General features: G+C 33.0%; 1 protein-coding gene across 1 annotated transcript in view; it reads left to right on the forward strand.

The window, feature by feature from the left end:
- LOC143191537 (kinesin-like protein CG14535) overlaps nt 1–27384 on the forward strand; it is a 660599-nt gene that overhangs the window by 598909 nt on the left and 34306 nt on the right. Inside the window, exons 9-10 of the mRNA XM_076396712.1 lie at nt 3188–3281; nt 22097–22294. Of these exons, the coding sequence (XP_076252827.1) occupies nt 3188–3281; nt 22097–22294 (292 nt within the window). The remainder of the gene's footprint in view (nt 1–3187; nt 3282–22096; nt 22295–27384) is intronic.

The raw sequence follows: 27384 nt of genomic DNA on the forward strand, positions 1-27384 counted from the left end.
TCTAACGTATATATTATCGAAGGATTTACACTTCCGAAGGACAACTACAGTTAAGTACACTGTTAATATGATACTGATACACACTGATAATAGTTTTTAGGTTAAGGTTGTGTATGATTATATTTACATTTAACTCTTTTCCATACCACCCATGAGGTGGAGTTCTAGGCGCATTTGTAATTGTATCCCTTGCATACCTAATCATATATAATAAATTTTACGCTTAGTTATTGTGTCTTTCGGTACAATGTTTCCCTATAAAGACATTTTGATATCACTGTATTTCTCCTTAGTTTGTTCTGTTACTACCTACATACCCTATTATTGATAAAACTAGATTTAATCACTGCATTCTCCTTCATGTATTTGCCGTGTCTGCAAAACAGTTACGATTCCTTCTCTCCTGACACATTTTTGACCAAATGCTCACGTGTATTCTGAACAATTACACACATATCTGTACACATAAATCTTTTACACTCTACAATAACATTTCCACCACCCTGTCTTTGAATTATATCATATTCAGACAGTTTCGTTGAAGTGAGTAATTAAGCTGTTAATTTCCAATCTAGCTAACATTTGTTGAGAATTCCATCATTTTTCAATTTCTTCTTCAATATGTCTGATCGAGTTCATCCAAACCGAAGGTGTTATTAACCATTCCTGTTTCCAGCATGAAGTACAATATATCTGCAATGAATTATTAATAAATGTTATGACCTAATAAATTGTTATTCCAAAGTTTACCTTTTTCTATCAACTTTTGTTGTCAACACTATTTTTATTAACATCTTTCCATGAATGACCATGGTGTATATTGGTCCCATTCTGAAACATCCATGTCGCATATAAATACATAAGTTGAAATAATAAGTCTTACTTCATTTTATTATATAAAAGAATACTGTATTTAAAAGCAATGTCCGGAAGATCCATGAGTTCTATTCGATACTTTTCAGACGAACAGTTTCCTTTAAAATAATTGTGTTAAATTATGTTTTTATTTAAAAACTACTCACTGTTTTTATACATTTCATCAAGAGCTAACATCAAGCTGATATTGATTATATTTTTCATTTTTTGAGATCTCCAGTGACAGTGACCGCACAGCTGCAACACGCTTAAAATTTTTTTCAATAAAAATCACAGCAAGTTAATATTTAACATTAAAAACGCTTAACTCTCTAACGAATTTTACTGGCAAGAGGGGGCTTCCATTATCTCGTCCCTGTTCAAAGTAACTCTCTGGTTTCGAAATTTTCAATCGAAGCTTGCAGTTTGGTAGCAATTTTGCCGGTTTATAACCTCTTATCACTATTGTTCTGAAGAATGTCTCATACGTTTAACAACCGTATAATTTTGGCAGGCTAGTTCGGTTACACGTTCTTACTTATCAGACAGCATTCTACTAATAATAAATAATTCTTAACTAGAATAAATTGAAAAGGAAAATGTTGATGGCGTATGTACAAAATAACTTGGATAGAGTATATATTAATTAGATAGGACTCAATGAATATTAAACAAACAGTTTTATAATTCACTCGACAAAGAATTTAATTATAAAATAGTTTTCCTAAAACATCTATAAAATAAGCAGCTAATAATTAAATCTACTCTACAGCTATCTTGTGTACCCGGGAAGTAAGTATAGGGCCCGCAGCGAGCGACATTTCCCGAACGTTTCGGCCGGTGTCGATTAAAAATTCCAAAGTTATTTTGTACGTAGCGTGAGAATTTAATCAGTGCAGCGCCAGCAAAGGTTCAGATTTAATTAAGTGTTAGCAGGCGCAAGACCTCGAATATTGGCAAAATACTTCCCGGTCCGGGATTCCTGCTATTTTCCCGGTCAATTTCGAACGGGCGCTCTCGCAGCCGAATATTTTTGTCCTCATCGAATTTTAAACTATATCCGTTTTTAATCGAAAAGAATGGTGGATATTTTTATCCGGATTTCCCCACCTTGTTCTCCCTCCGCTCCCAAATCCTCGCTGATTGATAAAATTTGTCAGCAATAAAAGTAGGATTATTATTTTATTGATTATAAGTCATAATGGCGATGAAAGGTTTCCATATTTCATGATATCAAATCTTTTTATTATTATTTCCACTTTCTATTAGTTTTTTCGTAATTTCTTGTCTCATTCCATTCCTTTTGTATTATTTTTTTTTATAAATTAACTACTAGACATAATACGCAATTAAAACTTGCATAATTATAGCTTAAGCGCTTGATTCAATCGTTAAACTTACGTAATGACTATATTTGCTTAAATAAATTCAAAAAGTTTGCTTAGAAAATAGAAACTTTATTTATATGTAGTAAGCAAGTATAAAAACAAGATGGGTACAAAATAGATCCTAGAAGAATATATTATGGCATATATTCAATATCCGTCTGCACCTAATATTACTCAATGAGTGCTAATTCTTGCATGACTTCCGTTTTCTCATTAAACTCAACTCGTTACCGGTTACCTGCTGCCGCTGACTTTTGACTCCTTGTCACACACCCTCCCCGTCTGTCTCTGTTTCCCACCACCACCAACCTCTTCGGTTTTATTAATCTAATGTTGTGCGTTGCTAACTTCACCGCTAACTTTAAATAACGCCATTTCGACACGGCGGTCTTGCCAAAATCACAACACATTATCCGGAATGTCACGTGGCGACGAATATTTTCTAATTTGGGTTGAAAGTGCTCATCTCTGGCATCTATTAAAATCGGGTAGAGGATCAGGGGAGGCCCGGAACGACAGCGGCGTCTCTTCATGGGGATCCATATGGAATTCCTCGGTGTTTATATCGTTGACGGACAATTTTCGTGTTGATTAAGTCAGACTTTACAGCAAAGGGAAATAGTTTTAGTTATTTCGGTGTTATCTGTTTGATGCTATAGAAAAACTCTGACTAATAAAAATGTTTATACTGTGTAAGCACGTCACTGGTGATGGGGTTGATTATCATTAATGAGAAACCTCCCTGGCCGGTATATGGCATTAATTATTTTAGTTTTATGGTCATCGACTGACCTGTGACCTGCTAGTTAACCAAATTGAAATGAAGACTAATAACATTGGGGTAACGGTTTTGGGGAAGAACCCACCTAAGTTCACGTTCCATATGTTATGGGGGGTTTATGTTTTGCTATTTTACATAATAATCTCCATTTTTTCTCTTTCAGAGTGAGGTTTGCTCCAGCGCATTAACCGACGTGATTCATGCCGTCATCAACGGTACGGACGGCTGTTTGTTTTGTTTTGGACATGCTGGACTTGGTAAGTTACTGATATTAAAATACTTCATATGCCAAATGATCACTATTAAATACCAAATTATAATACCAAATAATTTTTGTGGTACATTTATATTTCGACATTGCATAAGTTCTCTCTATTTATAGTATAAAAAATAATGATTAAATAATAATAAACTTGCCCGAAAGAGCTTTTGGCAGTGTTCCCTGCCTCACGTATATTAAAAATTTCAATCAGGTCATGGACAGCTCAAAACAACAAATCGCTTTTTCAAATTATTTAACAAGGACGTGGTATGAAGAAAAGCATCAACTGAACTTGGAGAATGTGGTATTATTGTTCAGTTATTCATGAAACCATGTTTCAACTTGGTTAATCCAATCATGTTAACAAGATAGGGACTTCGAACAAATTAGTTATCACAAGAATTAGAAAAATGGGTCGGAGAAAAATATGCTAAGAGGGATACTATTAAAATATATAACCCTAATTACCAATTAATTTGAAACTATTAATGATTTATATTTGAATAATTTACAAACAAGAGGACTTACGAGAAAATATTCTGGTTTCTTGTACATGGTCCATCTTCTTCCATGTCTTATAGGGTGGTTAATTTTAAGTCTAATCTGCTCTGTGTTCTATTATGCGCTTGCATAAATTTTGATTATTGCTGAAAATGCGAGGTATCAAAGTATATAGCTGTCCCAGGATCGAAAGTAACTTAAATTCGATGGTTTTTTTCTACATAAAATACTACATTTTCCATTTAGTAATATTTTTATGAAATGAAGTTGGAGTTTAAAGGAAAAGGTAGACCATTGCCAAATATTATTATTGAGAAATCTAGTGCAAGTAGAGGTAAAAGTTACATCGGTATATATAATACTGACATTTATTTTAAAAATGAATCGATATTTTGGATATTTCGTGCACTTTTTTATATATGAATTAGGTGAACTATATGCATAAAACTCTAAGTGACCTCCTAAACAATGCCTCAGTATTTAAAGGCACCTCCAAAGAAATACAAAACAATATGTTTCAGTATATTCTTAAATCTGATGTTGCTGCAAAATCTCAACTGGTAGTTATTTTTAAATGTGTTCACGATGCTGAGCCAATTGGGCGTTTTTGAAACTACTCAATTGATGAAAATGTAATGTAGAAACACTTAGTGAAACAACTTTAAGCGTTATAGAACCTTTAATACTAATTTCACCCAACAAACTCATCTTTAAGATACAGACTGTTAATGTTGTTTAATGCCCCACGTAAATACCCTTTTTTACCAACTGCAACAAAAGAAACTCAAACTTACTGGAATAAGAGGCGCTATCGATATTTTGAACGTTGTATTATTCAAGTTCGAAATAATATTGATAACGTCATTAGTGAAGCATCAGATATAATAAGTTATAAGCCACCAGAAACTTAATGCAACCGTCTAATCAACAATAAATTTAATCACCGAATGCTGATCTGCTTTAAAGGTGTATCATATTATAATAAATTGTGCAAAAGATTGATTTAATTTTAAAGAGCATCTAGTAGTTGCATCACTTTCGTCTTCGAAATGTTTTTGAGAGTATTGCAGTGCAGAAATTTTCTAATAAACTCACTTCCGAATGTGCCTTTTATCTGATTACGAACTGAACTGTATCTCCTCTTGTATTTTGCTAGAGAATTATTAGGTAGTATAGTAACAACTCCCATCAAAATAGGCTGAAAGATGTTTATCAATACTAAAGCGCATCAAAACGTTTCTCAGATATTCAATGACCGAAGATCGTTTAACAGCTCCTTCCATGCTATCTAAGCTAAAAACAATTTATCTCCGAAGTAGACAATTTTAATAACCAAGTGATTACCAATTTTGCGAACAGAAAAGGACGTAGGATAGACTTATTGTTATCCCTAACCATCAAAAGATGTGTGTATAAATTTGACAACTGTCGGATTGTTAGTTTGTAAATTATAACATTTTGAGTGAAGCAACTTTTGTTATTGTAAAAAAAACGGATAAAAAGGAATTTCGCGTGTTGATGAAATATTGCTTTTTGAAGGGAAAAACTTTGCTTGATGCCGAGTTTCCGGACACTGCCCCAGAAATATCAACCATCAAGGATTGATATGCTAAGTTTAGACGTGGTGAAATGAGCACAGAAAGACCGAGAATTGATTCCTCATCCACCGTATTCTCCAGATCTGTCCCCCAGCGACTACTTTCTGTTCTCGGATCTCAAAAGAATGCTCGCTGGGAAGAAATTTTCGTCGAATGAAGAGGTGATTGCCGAAACTGAGGCCTATTTTGAAGCAAAAGAGAAATCGTATTACAAAAATGATATCTAAAAGTTGGAGGGTCGCTATAATCAGTGTATCACCTTCGAATAGAATTTCGTTGAATAAAAAAAACTAATTTTGCCAAAAAAATGTGTTTTAATATGGTAGGCCGGAGACTTTTCAATTGACCTGTTAGGTAAGTTTTCTTTTGTAAAATTTGCAGAAACTATTGCAGAAATTTTTTATTAGGAGCTGCCACTGTTATAGATATACTATTTTTTATCATAAAAAATTATTAAAACACTATCAATGAAAAACAATAAAGTGGTGAATAATAGTTGTTTATTAATTAACAATTTTATTAGTTAATAATTTAGTTGTTTAAAAAATTGTTGTGAAAATTATAGCGTGTGCGAGATAGACTAACCCGGGTCCGAATGAGACTTCGTCAGCTGCAAAAATTAACGAAAAAATATCGCAGGTCTTTTCCCAAAAGTGGCGCCGGAACAGCACGCACGGATCCGTCGTGAGCCTCCCACGCGCCCTACGCGCAATACGCTACACGACTTTGAATTGAAATGGAGTGCGTTACGACCGCTAAATTTTAATGAATATCTTGGCGCGGGATTAAGATTAATTTTACGAGGAAGCCGGCGGGCGCGCCTTCGCCTTCTTCCGCACCGAGAATAAGCAGATATCCAGTGGAAGCGAAAAGAGTTTTAGCGAGACCGTCTACAACAATCCTAATTAAGACAATAACGGAACAGTTTCGGAGCGTTGTTAAGACGGATGATGATGACGATGATGGTATTAACAATTCTAATTAATTGATAATTTGTTGATTTTCCGTTACATTTAATTGCGGGGGAGGACGAAATATTTGCATAACGATTTATACATTTAATATAATAATAATTCATTACTTGATAATTTACTAATTATTTTTTTAGTTTACTAGTAATCATAGCGAAAACAGCAGTGAACCTACTTGATCCGTAAAAACGTCGCAATGTTGCCGCAGCAACTCTGAGTTTTATTACATTTTGAGTTAGACATATAACAAGATTCTAATCTAAATAAAATAATGAAACAAAAATATTATGTATTATAATTTGTTTTAACATTATAGTACATCTAATGCATAATCGGATAATTTAAAACTAAAATTAATTATACAGCCACAATAATTTATAGGTTAGAGTTGTTTCATTATATTTACATTAAACTTTTTTGACATATCAGTATATGTAGAGTTCTAGGCGCTTTTTTTATGTAGTGGTATCCGCCGAACGCCTAATCCACCTAATAAAAAATTGTACATCTGTGTAATATACTTTCATTAAAGAGCATATTAACCTTTTACGCTTAGTTCTTGTTTCCTTCGATGCAATGTTTCCTTGTAGTCATTCTGATATTACTATATTTTTCCTTAGTGTTTCCCTATAAAGACATTTTGATATCACTATATTTCTCCTTAGTTTATGCTGTTAATACCTGTATACATCTTCCTTGATAAAACTAGATTTAATCACTGCATTCTCCTTAATGCTTTTGCCATATCTGCAAAACAGTTAGTAGTATTTCTCTCCTCATACATTTTAACTAAACGTTCATGTATATTCTGAACAATAACACACATGCACATAAATCTTTCACACCCCTATAATACAATTTCTTACAGTTAAAGTATATTAATTACCTAAAGTTGTTTCCTATTTCATCACCCTGTCTTGGTAATTGTGACCATTACCATTCTTCAATGTGTCTGATCGAGCTTATCCAAACCGAAGGTGTTATTTTCCACAATGCCTCTTTCTATAAATCCAGACAGTTGGGCTTTCAATATTCTCCTCGACCTGAATTTCTATTGTAATAATTCTTTGCATTACCCCATATCAGCTTAATTGTTTTAAATATGCAGTGTTAGGGAGGAAGACGTAATACTCTGTGGTCATAACGTCATATTTACGGAGTAACAATTTGAAAAAGTTCATTCTTTAACATGGTTTCTTCAAAACTTATTTTATGCACTTTAAGCCATTCCTTAATTGCAGCCTTTATTGATGTAATTGTTGATCTTTAAAAGCTGATTTTCAAACCACTACAAAAACAAGTTATGGTTCATTTCTCCATGGTAGTCACCCTTGAACTTGGAGGAAAACACCAATTCTGCACCAGGACTTGTTTTAAAGTAAAATGTCGATATGAAATACCTATTGTTTTCAAACGAGAGTATCGAACTTTTGATTTGATCTTTCCCCGGGATATCAAAAAATTTAAAAAATTAAACGGACGAGACTTTGTGGTGAATCAGTACATTTTATCTCCAATTTGTGGAATTTGCTTTGGATTATTGGGCAACTTAGATATTGTATGGATTATTACAGATGTTATATGTTACGTACGTAAAGTCCTCATAATGTGACATTGTTGACTGTATTTTTTAGGATATAGGATTGTGGATCAACGATCTAACAATTTGTTTCTTATTTTCTTTCTTTTTTTGGCTCTGAAATGTATACACGGAATTAGTTATAAATTATCCTATTTTGAACAACCGCTGGTATCTCGGTCCGTAAAACCAAGATGGCGTCTCCGAAGAGACCGTTCTAAAGCACGGATTCGAAATGGCCCGGAACTCGTAAAACCAATAATGCGAAAGTTTCCTTTTTTTGCGTCGTACGTATGTTTTATACGCATAATTCCGGGGACGGCACAGCAAAAATACGAACGAAAAAACGGGTACGTATTCGGAAACGGTTTCTCGCGGTCATAAAATCCGACCTGCTCGTCACCGCAAGCACCACGCAGGAAAAAAACAACATCCCGGTCCGAAACAAAAGGTCGTCGTGTAAATAACGGCGAATAATCATGTAAAACGACACTTGGGCGTCCCCAAAAACGAGCCCTGCATCTTTTAACTTCGGTTTGCATAGAAATGGGGAATTACTACGCCGACTGCCAATTCCCGGTCCTCTCCCGACTCCCCTCCGCCCCTTCAGCGCCGCTCCCCATCACCGGCACCCGTTATCCTTCATCGTAACCATCCGTGTTATAACTCGGGACGATCTTAACGCGACAGCGTCCCGACGTTACAGTTTCGGGTAACTTTAAACAGTGTGTACCTAATACGGTACGAGGAAAAAAAGGACGAGCAAGCCGTTTAGTCGTGTCGATGTAAGCAGAAATCGTGTCCCTCGTAAAAAGTTCGCATGCCCCATCATCTTTATGGTGTCGTTGGAACTCTGTTTTTAATTATTTTACGTCCTACTGTTGACTAAATTTCCAACTTTTAATTCATAATATTTTGTGAGATAATTTTCCAAATCACTATCGTTAATAGAATCGTCTGAAATCACTAAACAAAAACCTTCAAAACCCAGATAGAACCAAGACAAGGCGGAAGTTTAAGTCCACCACAGTTTATAATATTTGTGAATGAAATTATGAAAGAATATTAAATAAAGAAAATAGGACACTACATAGGATATAAAAATAGGGTAAAAGCAGAAGTGTCGGGAGGGGTTTTTGCCGGATAGAATAACAACTGACACACTCCTATAGCTTGTACAGAAAATCTTATACCGATATAATATAATACGGAATGATAATGAATAAAAACAAAATGAAATTGATGGTGATGGGAAAGCTATAAGAAATAAATATCATCAAAATTGAACGTGTAAAAATAGAACAACTTACTGCATTTATATATATGTGTATGTAAATCGAGAGTAAGTAAATCCAGAAGAGTTTAATATAATAAGAATTAATATAATAATAAATTAATGCCTTAATTGAAGAAAATTCTATAATTAAAAGGAAAAATGAAGCAAAACTAAAATGTTCATTATAAAATATTCAGTTGCGAGACGGAGATATTGTCAAGGAGAGATAAAAGCAACATTACAAATACTGCAGAAGTTCTGAAGAATCTGAGTCAAAGATTTAAGAAAAATTACAAGTAAATAAATAAAAAAAAGTCCTCAATATTGAATTAGAGGTATAGTACATTAAATGGAGATAACTTTGTTGGTGAGGACACTTAGAGCATATGGAATACACAAGACAGGTCAAGAGAATCTGGGAATAAAGGACGACCTAAGGGAACCTAGGATAAATGTATGAAGAAGATATGGCATAATAGAAGCAGGAAATCCCCAACAGAAGCAAGTAAACTGAGCAATAACAATAATACGTTGAACATGAGAAAGGACCCTAAACATGTCCCTAATAAACACCGCTTACTGGTATAAATGGTGTTTATTATTATTATTATAACAGGTGTCCATGTGATTGTCGTTTTTCTTTTTCGGAAAAAACTACATAATTTTCAAGAAAATGGAATAATTTATTCAAGGTATTAGCCATCTGATTTTATGAAACTTGTCCATCTTTCAAGCAATTTATAGATGCCATCCAAAAGAAAAACTATTTGTCTTTTGAGCAAAAAGAGAGTATTCATCGAGCCATGTTCTAACCTCTTTGAAATTGGTGAAGTGCTGCTCTGCAATCACGTGTCCCATTGGTGCAAAAAAAATTGATATTCGGACAGGGCAAGCTACGGAAAGTAAGACGGGTGCGGTAATTTATCCCATCCAAGTGCTTTCAACGGAAGCGGTTTTGCTTTATGAGACGGCGCGTTGTCGTGGTTTAAAATTACTTTACCGTGTCTTCGGGTCCAATATGGGCGTTTTTCTATCAATGTGCGGTTCAATTTGGGCCACATTTAACGCTTCTGCCATTTGTTATTGAGTTTGTGTTGAGTCTTCCAATAATTTTTGCAGTTGCGCATCTTCAAAATGTTTTGGTCTACTAAAATATTAGAACATGCACATACATTGAGCAAGTTTTCACCAGTAAAATATAAATGTAGAATACAAAATATAAATATTATATATATATATAAAATCATAAACAAAGAATTTTGGAACAAATCAAAACTACTTCTTCAGTCTTTTCCCTTTTCTATATTAGTGTAGTGCCATCAATTTAATCTAACTGTTGGACATCTATTATATATTATATATTATATATATATATATATATATATATATATATACTAAGTATTTATCACACCTTATTATTTGTAATATTGTATCATTAAGCAGTGTACAATTGAACGGTGTAAAATTTACACTTTTTAAAGATATTTGACAGAAATATATTATATTATCGAAGTGGCAAACTAAATTATAAAACGTACTAGCCGAGGGTGTATATCCTAAATCCATGAGCTAGATCCAAAAAACTGTCTTGATTAACTAGCCTTAAGCCAATATATTTATTTGGATAATTGCACTTTTTTTTTCTTTAATGAAATTAATCCCTCAAGGTAGTTATTAAATTGACACCTTAACAAATTTGTTCTTACTTGGGCAATAAATTTTACACCAAAATTCGTCGTGTATTGAATGTCGGTTAATCCTATTTTTGATTTGAATTCACAAGCTATTATTTTATTGGGGCTGCAAGTATTGATCCAAGAAGAAAAGTATGTAGCCGTTTGGAGAGTTTCTTTCGGAATGGGATTAATTTCTAAAATTAAAAAAATAAATATTTTATATTTATATATATGAATAAATTTATCCCAACTTACAACAACAAAACATGCTGTTACGATCAGAAAATTCTTTAACACTTAATAATAATTAATAATAATCCAATCGGTTTTCGTGACAGCCAAATACTTTCTCGAACGAAGACGATTCTGTATTTCTTTACTATCTGTGCATCCGGTTGGTTTTGTACTACCGACTTATATAAACTAGTGAGCTAATAACTGAATCTCTAAACGCACTATGCCTTATGTCAGCCATACTGAAAATAGCGTTCAAAATAAGTAAAGAACAAACGTACTATAGAAACAAAATAAGCCAATTAGATCTTGTCGCGGCTTATTAGCGATTAAAGCAAGTAATAGGTTAAAAGTAGCGACATCTAGATGTTGGACGTCACGAAACATTGCCCCAAAATTTCCAAAATGAAGTTAAATCTCTATTTCTCTATGATGTCAGTAGAATAAAATGACATATATGTCAAATCACATCATTGCATACTTAGACGAAGCGACATCTATTAGAAAAACCGGCAATGAATGAAAACTATATAGATCATCTTGTTAGTACTTTTAATATTTTATCCAAAAGATCATTATGGAATTTACGATTCAAGGGTTTTGAATTTACTTTTATTTTAAACATTAGGCAAAAATTTTGTTATATTATCGACGTGACAATATCGTTGAATAAAATAAGACATAGTTCAAAGACCTACTGACAGTATAATAAAATAATTTTGTTGGGTTCTGGGGCATGAGATACTGAGATACATACTGATTTATTCATAATTGTATGTCACACTTAATTTCTTTTTTCAAGGGTTTTACTAAATAACCTGAGATGTACACTACGGTACAACATAAAACTTTATTTGCTCCTATAGAAACATCTGGACTGAAGTTATAGAGTCAATTAATTAACGGTAAGAATGAGCAGAAAGGGGGATACTGGTTGAATGAATACAAACTTTACTATTACCTTCTGGAGTTTTTTCAAATGTCGATGAAACTTGCTTCGAACACCCTGGTTGTGGGCCTGGAAAGATGGAAATAGGCACTACAAATAAAGTAAGATAGTTTAGAAATTAATGGTAACAATTATGAACAGAAATGTGACTGACTCCTTCAATTTATCTTCTATATCTTTTTGATTTTAATCCACTTCCATTTGTACATATTCTCGGCTTGTGGTATTATTTTCATCATCACAAAAATGTCTGACATGGTAATGATTATAAATCTGTTCCATGTTTAAACCAACCAGTTTAGGATTTTTAATATTTTCTACGTATTTCTTAAAGATCGCCGGGTACTTTTTTAACATACATGGTACATTTTTAACATACGTTATAAAATTCTAACCACACTGTACTGTATATAGGCCACATGGCGTACAAAATAAACAAACCGTAGAAAGACATCAAGCAATCAGATCCCGTCTAGGATCTTAGCATAGCGAATAAAACAAGTAATATGTTAAACGTAGCGACATCTACATATTGGACGTCGCGAAACTTTTCGTCAAAATTTACTATGAAAGTAAATCTCTATTATTCTATGACTATATTTAAATAGTGCTCCTAATAATTTTTTGTCATTTTTTTCCTAATGTCTGTTTCTCATTTCCACTAAATTATGTTTTATTTTATCATAATGCATATCTACCTTTAACAGAAGAGAAAGAGTTAAAGCGTAGCCAACACGAGAAGCATTATACGACAGGGACTGATGCTAAGATAGGTTAATTAGACTGCCAAAGATAATGGACCTCAATCAACGGAATGATTGTCGAGCGATCTGACCAGCTTAACTAGGCAAAGAACGGCGTAAGCGGTCTTTAATTAACGCGAAAAAATCCGATCCGGGGTGGCGGAGGTCGGCGAATGAAAAATTAAGTCATAAACGATGTTTGTGCAGACCGAGTGGCTGTTCCATTATAAATAGCAATTAAACTAAATAAGCGTCGTTTTTTTCCTTGGTCCCGCTGCGACTTACCGACGCGAAAGATTGATAAGAAAAATACAAATGTCGTGGAACGACTGATATTAATGGCGAACACGGATTTAGATGTCGGTCTCATGCAAATTTCCGTTGCGTTATTTAAATTGATTCGGTCTGCGATTAATCAAGACATTTCCAAGTGATTTTTATGCAACAATAAACATCTTTTTCTATTATGGGGCGGTCAAGTTTACCATGCCAATTCCCTGTATAACAAGGGGAATAAGTAGACTCTTGTGAAGCAACACCATCGAGTGAAATAAAAACCTATAGACTATAGAAAAAACTCCTGTTGAAAAGGTGGTCCTGTTGATATACATGTTGGTTTATTAACAAAAACTCAATAATTGACCTGGCGCATAAATAATAGCAGATGTGAGTGGAAAAACCTCTCAAGGTAAAAAGGTATGTTCAGATATATTCTCAGATATTAAACAATATCTTGATAAGGTATGGTATGTCGACTTTGTTCATAAGCTACCGAAAATATTACCAAAACCATACACTGAACTATTAAAATATTACATTGCTGTCAAAATATTTAAAGTTAAACAAGAAGAAACACAGGGAAGCGTATTAGGGTAAATTCTTCACCTACACTACAAATGTGATATACCATAATTGGAAAGTATCACGATGGCTACATTTTCTGATGAAACTACGATTCTTGTAGTGGGAGACAACAATAAACATCTTTTTCTATTATGGGGCGGTCAAGTTGATCATGCCAATTCCCTGTATAACAAGGGGAATAAGTAGACTCTTGTGAAGCAACACCATCGAGTGAAATAAAAACCTATAGACTATAGAAAAAACTCCTGTTGAAAAGGTGGTCCTGTTGATATACATGTTGGTTTATTAACAAAAACTAAATAATTGACCTGGTGCATAAATAATTGCAGATGTGAGTGAAAAAACCTCTCGAAGTAAAAAGGTATGTTCAGATATATTCTCAGATATTACATAATATCTCGATAAGGTTTTGTTCATAACCTACCAAAAATATTACCAAAACAATACATTGAACTATTAAAATATTCCATTGCTGTCAGAATATTTAGAGTTAAACAAGAAGAAACACAGGGAAGCGTTTTAGGGTAAATTCTTCACCTACTCTACAAATGTGATATACCATAATTGAAAAGTATCACGATGGCTACATTTTCTGATGAAACTACGATTCTTGCTGTGGGAGACAATAGTTTATACGTCGGTCTCATGCAAATTTCCGTTGCGTTATTTAATTTGATTCGGCCTGCGATTAATCAAGACATTTCCAAGTGATTTTTATGCAACAATATACATATTTTTCCATTATGGCGCGATCAAGTTTATCATGCCAATTCCTTGTATAATAAGGGGATTAAGCAGACTCTTGTGAAGCAACATCATCGAGTGAAATAAAAACCTATAGACGTATCTGAATTATGCCAATAATATCTAACATATTTAAAAAACTCCTGTTGCAAAGGTTGTCCTGTTGATACACATTTTATTATTGGTTTATTAACAAAAACTCAATAATTGACCTGGCGCACAAATAATAGCAGATGTGATTGAAAAAACCCAAGGTAAAAAGGTATGTTCAGATATATTCTCAGATGTTCATATATATTCTCAGATGTTACACAAAAACTCGATAAGGTTTTGTTCATAAGCTACCAAAAATATTACCAAAACAATACACTGAACTATTAAAATATTCCATTGCTGTCAGAATATTTAGAATTAAACAAGAGGAAACTCAAGGAAGTGTATTAGGGTAAATTATTCACCTATTCTACAAATGTGATATACCATAATTGAAAAGTATCACGATGGCTACATTTTCTGATAAAACTACGATTCCTGCTGTGGGAGACATATTTAAAAAACTCCTGTTGAAAACATTGTCCTATTGATATACATTTTGGTTTATTAAAAAAAACTCAATAATTGACCTGGTGCATAAATAATAGCAGATGTGAGTGAAGAAACCCAAGGTAAAAAGGTATGTTCAGATATATTCTCAGATGTTCATATATATTCTCAGATGTTACACAAAAACTCGATAAGGTTTTGTTCATAAGCTACCAAAAATATTACCAAAACAATACACTGAACTATTAAAATATTCCATTGCTGTCAGAATATTTAGAATTAAACAAGAGGAAACTCAAGGAAGTGTATTAGGGTAAATTATTCACCTACTCTACAAATGTGATATACCATAATTGAAAAGTATCACGATGGCTACATTTTCTGATAAAACTACGATTCCTGATGTGGGAGACATATTTAAAAAACTCCTGTTGAAAACGTTGTCCTATTGATATACATTTTGGTTTATTAAAAAAAACTCAATAATTGACCTGGTGCATAAATAATAGCAGATGTGAGTGAAGAAACCCAAGGTAAAAAGGTATGTTCAGATATATTCTCAGATGTTCATATATATTCTCAGATGTTACACAAAAACTCGATAAGGTTTTGTTCATAAGCTACCAAAAATATTACCAAAACAATACACTGAACTATTAAAATATTCCATTGCTGTCAGAATATTTAGAATTAAACAAGAGGAAACTCAAGGAAGTGTATTAGGGTAAATTATTCACCTATTCTACAAATGTGATATACCATAATTGAAAAGTATCACGATGGCTACATTTTCTGATAAAACTACGATTCCTGCTGTGGGAGACATATTTAAAAAACTCCTGTTGAAAACGTTGTCCTATTGATATACATTTTGGTTTATTAAAAAAAACTCAATAATTGACCTGGTGCATAAATAATAGCAGATGTGAGTGAAGAAACCCAAGGTAAAAAGGTATGTTCAGATATATTCTCAGATGTTCATATATATTCTCAGATGTTACACAAAAACTCGATAAGGTTTTGTTCATAAGCTACCAAAAATATTACCAAAACAATACACTGAACTATTAAAATATTCCATTGCTGTCAGAATATTTAGAATTAAACAAGAGGAAACTCAAGGAAGTGTATTAGGGTAAATTATTCACCTACTCTACAAATGTGATATACCATAATTGAAAAGTATCACGATGGCTACATTTTCTGATAAAACTACGATTCCTGCTGTGGGAGACATATTTAAAAAACTCCTGTTGAAAACGTTGTCCTATTGATATACATTTTGGTTTATTAAAAAAAACTCAATAATTGACCTGGTGCATAAATAATAGCAGATGTGAGTGAAAAAACCCAAGGTAAAAAGGTATGTTCAGATATATTCTCAGATGTTCATATATATTCTCAGATGTTACACAAAAACTCGATAAGGTTTTGTTCATAAGCTACCAAAAATATTACCAAAACAATACACTGAACTATTAAAATATTCCATTGCTGTCAGAATATTTACAGTTAAACAAGAGGAAACACAAGGTTGGTTTTTTTGAGTTATTCTCTTCTTATTTTATCTCCATCTAATTTCGTCTTACTTACCAACTAAGCATAATAGTCTTGATCTAAAGAAGGCATTGTACTATCCGATCTAGCATCCTATTCATTGTATCAAACTTTGATTCGTGCCAAAATACAATTGGCTTTTATGAGCCCGTAGACGGCAGACTCTCGCAAGGCCCAGTAATAATTAAATCCGTTAATGCCGAGCAGTTAAAACGAGAAGTTTCTTGGCGTTCTAAGATTTTAACGGGGTAAGTTCGCCATACCGACGCATTTTCACGATAATAAACCCAGCAAAAATTTACGGGGAGGTCGAATTTTAACAGAATGCAGTTTAAAGTTTTCTTTTTTATGGTCGTAGGGAGCGGGGTGGATGTAGTCTTAAATAGTAATGATCTCATTGGTTAATTATTGGTCTCAGACTTTCCTCAAATTATGTACGTTCTCTCTGTTTAATGTAGATTCCAGATTCGTTTTAGTTTTGACAGACCTCAAATTCACCGGAATCAGTTCTGTGGTAATTTTCCCTTTCCTAACTTCATGTCCATTCAACATTATATTTTTACAAAGAGAAATACTTCAGGAACGAAATAAATCATAATAATAATAAGTAAAAGCTCTGTTAATGATACAATGTCAAGTAACAACTCTTGACTTAGATATTCTAATTTAAAAGAAGAATCTTCATATCATTATTTTAGCCAATTCTTGCATATAACGGGTCAGTTGAAAAGTCCCCGGTCTGACACATACATGGCGCCACTCCAAATATATCAACTGAACGTGTACATCATATCATTCATGAATATTTGAAAACTATTTTTTATATTTGAAAAATAATTGAAAAACAACGACGAGTTGATGATTCGGAGTAGAGTTTGAAGATGATCAAGCGTAATAAACACGAGTTTTTGCGTCGATATCTGACAATGGATGAAACATAGCTCCAGCATTTCACTCCGAAGTCCAATCGATTGTCATCCGAGTGGACTTCGGACGAATCCGCTCCAAAGCATGGGAAAACGCAACATTCGGCTTGCAAGGTTATGGCGTTTTTATTTTGGGATGCGCATAGCATAAAGCGACTATTACATAGCGTTATTTGACCGTTTGAAGGACGAAATCGCCGGAAAACGACCGCATTTGAAGAAAAAGAATGTGCTACTTCACCAAGACAATGCACCGTGTTACAAGTCAGTGAAAAGGTTGGCAAAAATCCGTCAATTGGAATCTCAGATCTCAAAAGAATTCTCGCTGGGAAAAAAATTTCGTCGAATGAAGAGGGGATGGCCGAAACTGAGGCCTATTTTGAAGCAAAGAACAAATCGTACTACAAGAATGGTATGGAAATGTTGGAGGGTTACTATAATGAGTGTATTACCCTTGAAGGGAATTACGTTGAATAAAAAAAAAAATAATTTTGCCAAAAAAATGTGTCTTACTATGGTAGGGCGGGAACTTTTCAATTGACCTGTTATGGTCCTTGATACTTATATTTCATAAAACAAAGGAAAAAAATCAAAAACTTTCGGTTTGTTATCGATCTCAGTCGCCCATTAATAAGGGTTGACATCAAAAGTGCGGAAATAAAAAAACGAGACGAGACTTTAATAGAATCATACGGTCAGGACGACCAAAACCGGCACAAAGCCGAACTGCGATAATTTGTCACAGATTTCGAACGGGAAACCGACCATTAATCATCATCAGTATCACTTAAAGAACAACCGATCAAACCGAAAACAATCGATAGCGCGAGAGAACCGTCCCGGAAAAAAGTAACGACGAATCCCGCGCCTTCGCCAGCTCCGTATTTATTCTAAAGAGGTTTCGAACGGACTTATCGCATGAGCGGAAACGTCTAAATCTAATACGGTATTAGTTTTGGTCGTGAGTGGAATGCGGATGGACTCCGCCGACTTTATTCTTCGCCGCCGCCCCGTCGATAGCTGAGGGGGGTTCTTTTCCCCCTCCCGCAATTATCCGAAGTGTCCGTATGTTGCTTATCGAAAAGAATCCGGACGGTTTTTATGGTCGACGTTTTGGAGAAATCGGGGAGAGGCGGGCAACATTATCGTTAAATTTATTGATGGAGTTTTATAACTTGGTAACAATAATGTAAATGTTAATCTCCACTGTGCTCGAACTTCGGGCTACTTTTAACCCCTCTATCGTAACATCGCGGCACTTTGAAAACTTTTCGCAGTATCAGTTTTATTGTGACTTTTCATATTTTTTATTAAAGCCTAAAATATACAATAAAGAAACTTTAAAGGAATTTCATTATTGGTCGAATACCAATTACTGTTATATCAGAACTATTTTAGCAACATCAATTGTGAAATTTACCATCAGTTATGATAAACAACCAGACCAAGTTGGATGTTATAGTTCTATTTCGGTGGTACCTGCGATAAATTATTTGAGAAACTGCTGTTAAAATGTATTGAAACATTTATAGAAATTCCAGATTTCCAGTTTCACCAAATCACCACTCGACAATCGACCAAGTGTACAGAGTAACAGCGGTTGTTGAAAAGGCATTTCAAGAAAAGAAATACTGCCCTGCAATATTCCTGGAGGTTTCACGCCACACAGTTATCATGGCAAAAGATATATCTATATTAATTTTGCGTTGCGGCGAAATGACAAAAACCTAATTATATTACGTGACGAATGCCCGATTCTTCAAGCAGAATCAACTAAATACCTTGGAGTATATCTTGCTCATGCTTGTAGCTACATAACCAACGAAGAGCTGTACCATGACTTTGAAATAAAATGGATACACGAAGTGATCCAAGAGGTCACCTTAAAACATGAAATAAGTTTGCTAAATCATAGCAACGTGGCAGCAATACAGCCACTGGACGATACGCAGGAAATCAGGAGATTGAATCATGCCAAACCACACAAAGTTGTTAGTTGAATGTATTTTTACTTTAGCTTAAATAGCTTAGTTTTATTTTAATTTGCGAATGCGAATAATGCAAATGCTTACTGATGTATTAAACCCATACTCGCCAAGCTTGTATATTAAAGCAAATACAACAGAACAGTAGTAATAAATTAGTTTGTAAATTAAAATTGCATTAAGCATATCTAATGTAAGATGTAATTAATAATAAAAAAGTTTTGAATTTAGCTTTTCGTTAGTTATAGCAGGCCAGGTTCACAAACACTTCAGTCTACTTGTGAGGGCCTTACACCCTGATGTGCGATACCTGTGTTAAAAATCCAGGGATGATGCCTGTTTTCAAAATGTGGATATTTTATCATTCTAACTGTTCATAGCTAGCTAACTTTGACCAACTTCAGGTCACCGTTAGTAGCATTCCTTACGCGCCAAGGAATGCTTCGAGTAACTCTACAACTGTTACTAATGCTGCGTCTATCTTCAATCAGTCAAGTTCAATCTTCTTTTCTAGATAAGTTGTTTCTTTTTTTGATAATCTAACGAAGAATCATTCTCTATATCAGCAAATAATTCCCCTCTGATATTTTATTGATTTTTTGTCTCTTTCTACTTTTGTGCTAAAAGCAGAACTGTCCGTATACCTCTTTCGAGTTTCTAAATATTAATTACACAAACAAATTTACACTGCTCGATAATCGATAAATAAGCCTTAAATTAAATTAATTTAATTTGGAATAGTTTAGATTATGAACACTGAAACAACATAACTTCTGTGGCAGCATAACAGAAAATCGAGAAATTAGGAAATATCAAATTCTGAGTTTAAACCGAAGGAAACCATTATAAAATATTAGGAGGTAGCTTTGAAATCTACCATTCGACCGCCTGTTTTCACCTGCAGAATTCGTTAAAATAGTTTTGCATCCGCTCCTACCTGCCATATTTTCCGGACATTGTTTCTCTCGATTACTATTTTGAGTGAAGACACATGATCTATTCCTGAACTGTAAAAACACATGACTATCATCTCATATATACGTATGGCATAGGATGTAATCTTTACTACAGACCTAGATGCACTGTATAAATTTTACCAGTACTCATCTCAACGTTCTTAGGAATTAACTCAAAAATTTGAAAATCTTCAAGTGTTTTTATTGCTGTATACATCAACTAAATGATCCGATATTATGTTTAACCCAGAATTCTGATATATAACCAAAGGAACTATATGGCTTGAAAATAATAATTATGAGGTAGTCTTTCTCCGTTAGCAGAAGCATAGTATGTTAGTGTATAATACTCGTACTAGTAGAAGCTTCTCCCAATTTACATTGCCGATGGGTATTATTTGATTTAGTTAACATACTTTTGCATATTATCCCAAAACTGAAACACTTCATTTGTAAAATAATATGAATAAATATTGTATGTAACTATGGGTTAAAAATATGGGGTTTGTTGCACTAAAACACCAATCCAACTAATAATCATTCGGCCAAAATAAAGTTTTCCCTGAATATAATACAGTATTTTTTCGTTGAACCCATTTAGTTTTGTTATTTCAAACCCCCTGTATTAGATCAGATAACAGATGCAGATAAAACCGGGTTTTTACGTTTTTTGCAGCAGTTATTTTGATACCCAATAACTAAAAAAATATATCCTAGAGGGCTATTAACGTGAGTCCCCGAAGGCACATATTTACATTCATGTCCAAAACTGATACCTAAATGTAATAGATCATAACATTTATACGATTATACTTTCGTTTGCCGTTATGACTATTAAGTAATTGCCATAGATAATACACTTTCGTGATAATAAAGTTCAGCCATTTTTTGTCCAATAATTCTTTTAAAATATAATAGGTTTATGAAAACGTATTATCGTAATGTATTACTGGTTTTTATCCATTAAGATCATTAAGGCCATATATATAATAACTTTGATAACCTTTCAACATTTCGTCATAGTTATATTAATATAATTCCGCTTAATTTTTAACCACCGAAAGGAAGAGGTTCTATGTTCGGCTATATATATATATATATATATATATATATATATATATATATATATATATATATATATATATATATATATATAAACTTACTGCGTAAACTCCTAAAGTGTTCGTATTAGGTGTATATATATTAGTGTATTTTAATCAGAATATCTATTGGTGAGAATACAAAGTATCATCAAAAAGATTTATTGAACAACCTAATCTAACTATTAAATGCCATGGTTTTGACATTTCGCTATGTAAAATAACAGTTTTGTACGAAATAACGTATTTATTGTTGCAAGAGGAACCAGCAACGGCGAATAATAAGCAACTCAGCTACGCTTTGAAGAGTTGTGAAGCAGAGAGCATCTTAATTTCCACTTATTTAGAATTATGAAGCATGGCTGGGCTGGCACACTATTTCGATATGCTGAAGAAGTGCGAAATGACAAAAAGCTGTAGAGAATGACTAAACATATTTTGATTCATATATGTATTACTAATTTTTCTATGCTATTGTTTGTTGTTAAGTCATGTAATGTTGCAACATACAGCTATAAAATTACCAGGGGATAAGACATTTTAGAGTTATTTTCGTATAAATATAAATAAATATATCAGTTCGTGTATTATTACACTTTTTTTTTCAGGAAAATCCTACACAATGCTGGGTATGCCAGATAATGCAAACACACTAGGAATCATACCTTGCGCCATCTCGTGGCTATTCAAAGGCATTAATGAGCAGAAGCAGAAGACTGGAGCTCGATTTTCTGTTCGTGTGAGCGCTGTAGAAGTTAGTGGTCCTACCAATCAATTACGTGATCTTTTAGCTGGTTATTCAAATGGTAAGTATCTATATAAGTATAAAATATTTTACATAATAATTATAGGCTTTTCATATCTATAATTCTCAATTATATATCCGTATTTATTTAAATGGATTAAATATTTTATCATCTATTAACACTATCACTATCATCTATTTTTATGAATATATTGGTCTTTATTTATTTAGCGATTAATTGTTGTGCATGTCGATATTATTTATACATTATTTTTATATCTACTTACACTCTATTTAAGCTTCTGCTAATATAGAGCTAATATGAACTGCATAGAGTATACCTATTATTTATTAGCAAAGTATTAAGAAGAATACATCATTTTATACTCTCTCATCCTCTCTTATTTTCTTTATATATACATATCATCATTTCATCTATTATATATATATATATATATATATTTCAAAACTATTGATATATACAGTATGATACCATAATATAGTCAGAATATGTTGGCAAAGAAGTATAGCAAGGTATTTTACACATTTCTCAGCCCCCTTTTCATCAGGACGCAGATGTGCGTTATTGTGACGACGGCATAGGGGGGCGGTGGGAGCAGGTGGGGGAGGGTTGGATTTGGTGGTTGTTTCAAGTGAATGTGACAAAGAAAAATATCGCTGGTATTTTTCTCGATATTTTTGCTCGAAGATTGTTCTAATATAGGACGAGGAAAATATGCCACGTACGTGATCTTGTTTTCCTTTAAACATCTTCTGGATCGCGTTTTGTTACTGCAGGATTCTGGCTTGATCTCTCTACGAAATATTCTTAAGCTGATTAGAAAATAATTTTAATTTTGTTAACCTTTGTGTTGTTTTTTAAAATGAACCATTATTTTCTATTATTGTATAAGATATATTATTATTAGACATCATGTTTAAACTGGCTATTAATTTGAATTTAAATTTTTATTAATCATCAATCAAATACAAATAAATATATTTCGAAGCAATATACATATTCTATACTATTTTTTTAACCTACTTGTTCTGTTAAATAGGTCAATTGAAAAGTCGCAGGTTTACCACAGTAAAACTTTTTTTTTTGGCAAAATTAGTTTTTTTAAGTACGATTTAACCTTTGCTTCAAAATATGCCTCAGTTTCAGCGATCACCTCTTCATTCGACGAAAATTTTTCCTAGAAAGCATTATTTTGAGATTTGAGAACAAGAAATAGTCGCTGGTGGCCAGATGTGGAGAATACGGTAGATGAGGTAGCAACTCGAAGCCCAATTCATGGATTTTTGCCATCGTTTTCACTGACTTGAGGCATGGTGCATTGTCTTGGAGAACCAGCGCTTTCTCTTTCTTCAAATGCGGCCGTTTTTCGACGAGTTCGTCCTTCAAAGGGTCCAATAACGCTATGTAATAGTCGCTGTTGATGGTTCTTCCTTTTTCAAAGTAGTAGTAAAAATTATTCCATGCGCATCCCAAAATACAGATGCTATAACTTTCCAGCCGACTGTTGCGTTTTCCAACGCTTGGAGCGGGTTCATCGTGTGCAGTCCACTCGGATGATTGTCGGTTGGACTTCGGTGTGGAACGATGGAGCCATGTTTCATACATTGTCACATATCGATGCAAAAACTGGGGTTTATTAGGCTTGATCATCTTCAAACAGTACTCCGAATCATCAACTCGTCGTTGTTTTTTGGTCAAAAGTGAGCACTTTGCACAGAGCTTTCTCATACCCAACTATTCGTGAATGATGTGATGTACACGTTCAGTTGATATCTTTAGAATGTATGCTATTTCATTCAATTTTAATTTACGGTCGTTCAAAATCATTTTGCGGATTTTTAAATGTTTTTGTCGGTAACAACCTCTTTTGGGCGTCCACTGCATTCATCGCCTTCGGTGCTAATTTCGCCACATCTAAACTTAGCATACCAATCCTTGATGGTTGATTTTTCTGTATTTTTTCCTTTCAAAAGGCAATATTTAATCAACACTCGAAATTCCTTTTTATCAATTTTTTTCACAATATCAAAAGTTGCTTCACTGAAAATGTTATAATTCACAAACTAATAATCCGACGGCTACCAAGTTTATACACGCATCTTTTGAGTATTAGGGCTAACTAAAAAACATATGGATTTAATTCTGGTACCGCCATCTATATGCCAGGCCGGGGAAATTTTAATTGTCCTGTTATTCTATACTATTTTCTCTATTATTCATTTCTTCGATTTATTTCATATTTTATAAATATATATATTATATATATTACACATTACATATAATACTAGTAATCCCGACAGTCATTTTCTGTTTAAATGTTTCAAATCCGAAAATTTCATTTTTTTTAAGTAGATCGTAATTGTTTGGATCATATTGGTGACAATATATACAATAAATTATTGAATATTACGTACCATTATACGTGCAGTTACCATAACTGTACCTATTAAATGTGTGTGAGTATATATATACTATAAGCTTATAAGTATTATACAAAGACTTAAAACTGTTTTGATTAACGACAAGAAAAAAAAACTCCATAAATACACCAAGTTTTTATGTACAAAAAAATAGTATTTATATAAACATTTAATCATAATATTAACACAAATGAAATTTGGGTTTTCCTGTCGTAATGCGATTTAATAAACAATATTTTTAGGTAATTCCTGAGAGGTATAAATGAACTAACTTGACGGTCTGTCAACTCTTGAGCAAGCGTCATATAATTCGCCGTACGATAAGTATGGATATTTAAAATCGTTCTCAAAATATCAGAGGATATTGCAAAGCATCATAAGAATGATGATTGTCTTGACTCGTCTACCCTATGTTATCCCTGAATTTTATACTTATATCTCGATATCCAAATGAATCGCCAGCAATAGCAGTTGATACATTGTAACTTCCTACGTGCTTTTCATATCATACTTTAATTTAATGATAATGACGTAATTATTTTGCAATCTATTGGAAACGGCGGTGAACAACTAGACCAATTTATGAGTAATGATTTTGCAAAAACATCCCCAAAATTGCAGCATTTTCTTTCTCATCTATCTGCTCGATGTGGTTATATAGACAGCATGTGTTAGTTTGTCAGTAAATTTTTAAAAACTTTCGATCGACATCAGGTGTTGAAAACAAAGAAGCAAATGTTGTTGGTATGTGATGAATAGTCTATTTCGGGTAGTCAAGACAATAGAGCCACATAATAGACAGGCTTAGAATGTTATATCCTATATATAAAGTCCATCATCCCATCTCTCAGCTCTTTTCATCTAAAACTCATGAAGGCGTGTCAAACGGGTTCATTTACTACGGGGAGAGAACTTACTTATATTTACTACATTAAGGAAACAGGTCTAAAAATATTTATATTACTGGGGGAATGAAACAATATAGTTTTAATAAAATATTTTATTTAAGTGCTTGTTAATATTTGTATTCAAAATACATAAAAAACAATATTTAATCTGTCATTTAAACTTGTTTTTTAATTGTACATTTTTATTGTATTAAATATTATAAAGTGAACAATTACAATATTTCCCTTCTAATAATTTCCTTGTTAGAGATTGGACACTATCAACACTATCACACTATATATTTGCCCTTTGCTATCCTATTATCTTATTGTATGTACACAATTCATCGGTATTGCTGACTTGATATTGCTATCACCAATTGCTGACAAAATATCTTACTGAGAATGTTCGTTAAGTTAATAAACTATATTAATATAGACAATACAGTAGAATTTAAACAAAACCTATAAACTACTAACGTACACTAATAAAGATGTACAAGAACAATAAATACTAAATAAAAATTCAACATATACCTAATTATAGAAAAAAAACTAATCCATGGCATAACTAAAAATGATCGCACAATAACTACTACAGCTTTTTTAGATAATGCTTTATTTATTGTTGAACGGAAATATTTTTTAACAAAAATCGAGAGAATAATCGAAATATTACCTATTATTGCCATAAAAGAATAGTAAAAAGTATTTTACTATTTATCGTGCACAATTTTAATCTTTTTACCCTATTACATTAACAGTCTTGAAAAATATCGTTCCAAAATGCTGCTATATTAATATATAATATATTGTTATTTACTAGCAAATTACCAAAAAAATCATAAATCTATATATATATACATTACATACAAATCTATGTAAGCATAAAATGGGTGCATTTTGTCTAGGTAACGGCTAGTACGACAGAGCCAGAACATTAAAAATCAGTCGAATGAAACTAGTAGAACACAAAAATAGTAACTAAAAACACACACATTCGATAGTAAATAGTAACAAAATTAGTCGGACAGAAATTAACGACTGGAACAGTCACTAGTAAAAAGTAGTAAAATCAGTCGAACCAAAAATAGCGACTGAAACAGTCGATATTAAAGAGTAGTCAATTACTAAACAGTCGATAGTCGTTTTTAATCGATATTTCCCCATGCTAATTTTAATGAAAGATTTACTATATAAATTACAATTAGCATTTTGATACTATCTCCAAATCGTATGGATTTGCCAGCTGAAGACTCGAAACTCATTAATTGAGTGTTAATATATCCAAATTTATCGACTAAAAACACATGAAAAAATCACTATATAACTTACAATTAGGAATTGCATTTTTTTTAAGAAAGATATTCTACATTTGGGTCCATAATCATCTGGTCCATTCAGTCCCTTCAGTTTTTTTTATTAACTGAACCTATTACTTGCTTTACTTTTTCTCAAAGTGGAATACACCCTTAAATATACTATCTCCAAATCGTATGGATTTTCCAGCTGAAGACTCCAGACTCATTAATTGAGTGTTAATATATCCAAATTTATCGACTAAAAACACATGAAAGATTTACTATATAACTTACAATTAGGAATTGCATTTTTTAGGCAAAGATATTCCATATTTGGGTCCATAATCATCTGGTAATCAATCTCTTCAGTTTTTTATTAACTGAACCAATCTATTAACTGAACCTTGCTTTAGTTAGCGTCTGACAGTCTGAATACACCCTTTAAAATACTATCTCGAAATCGTATAGATTTGCCAATTGAAGATGACTTGAGACTTATTGAGTGACTATTAATATATCAA

This window comes from Rhynchophorus ferrugineus, unplaced genomic scaffold (genome assembly GCF_030347505.1).
Source record: "Rhynchophorus ferrugineus isolate W39M unplaced genomic scaffold, kcgeb_rfMv2 rfM2, whole genome shotgun sequence".
Taxonomy (NCBI): domain Eukaryota; kingdom Metazoa; phylum Arthropoda; class Insecta; order Coleoptera; family Curculionidae; genus Rhynchophorus; species Rhynchophorus ferrugineus.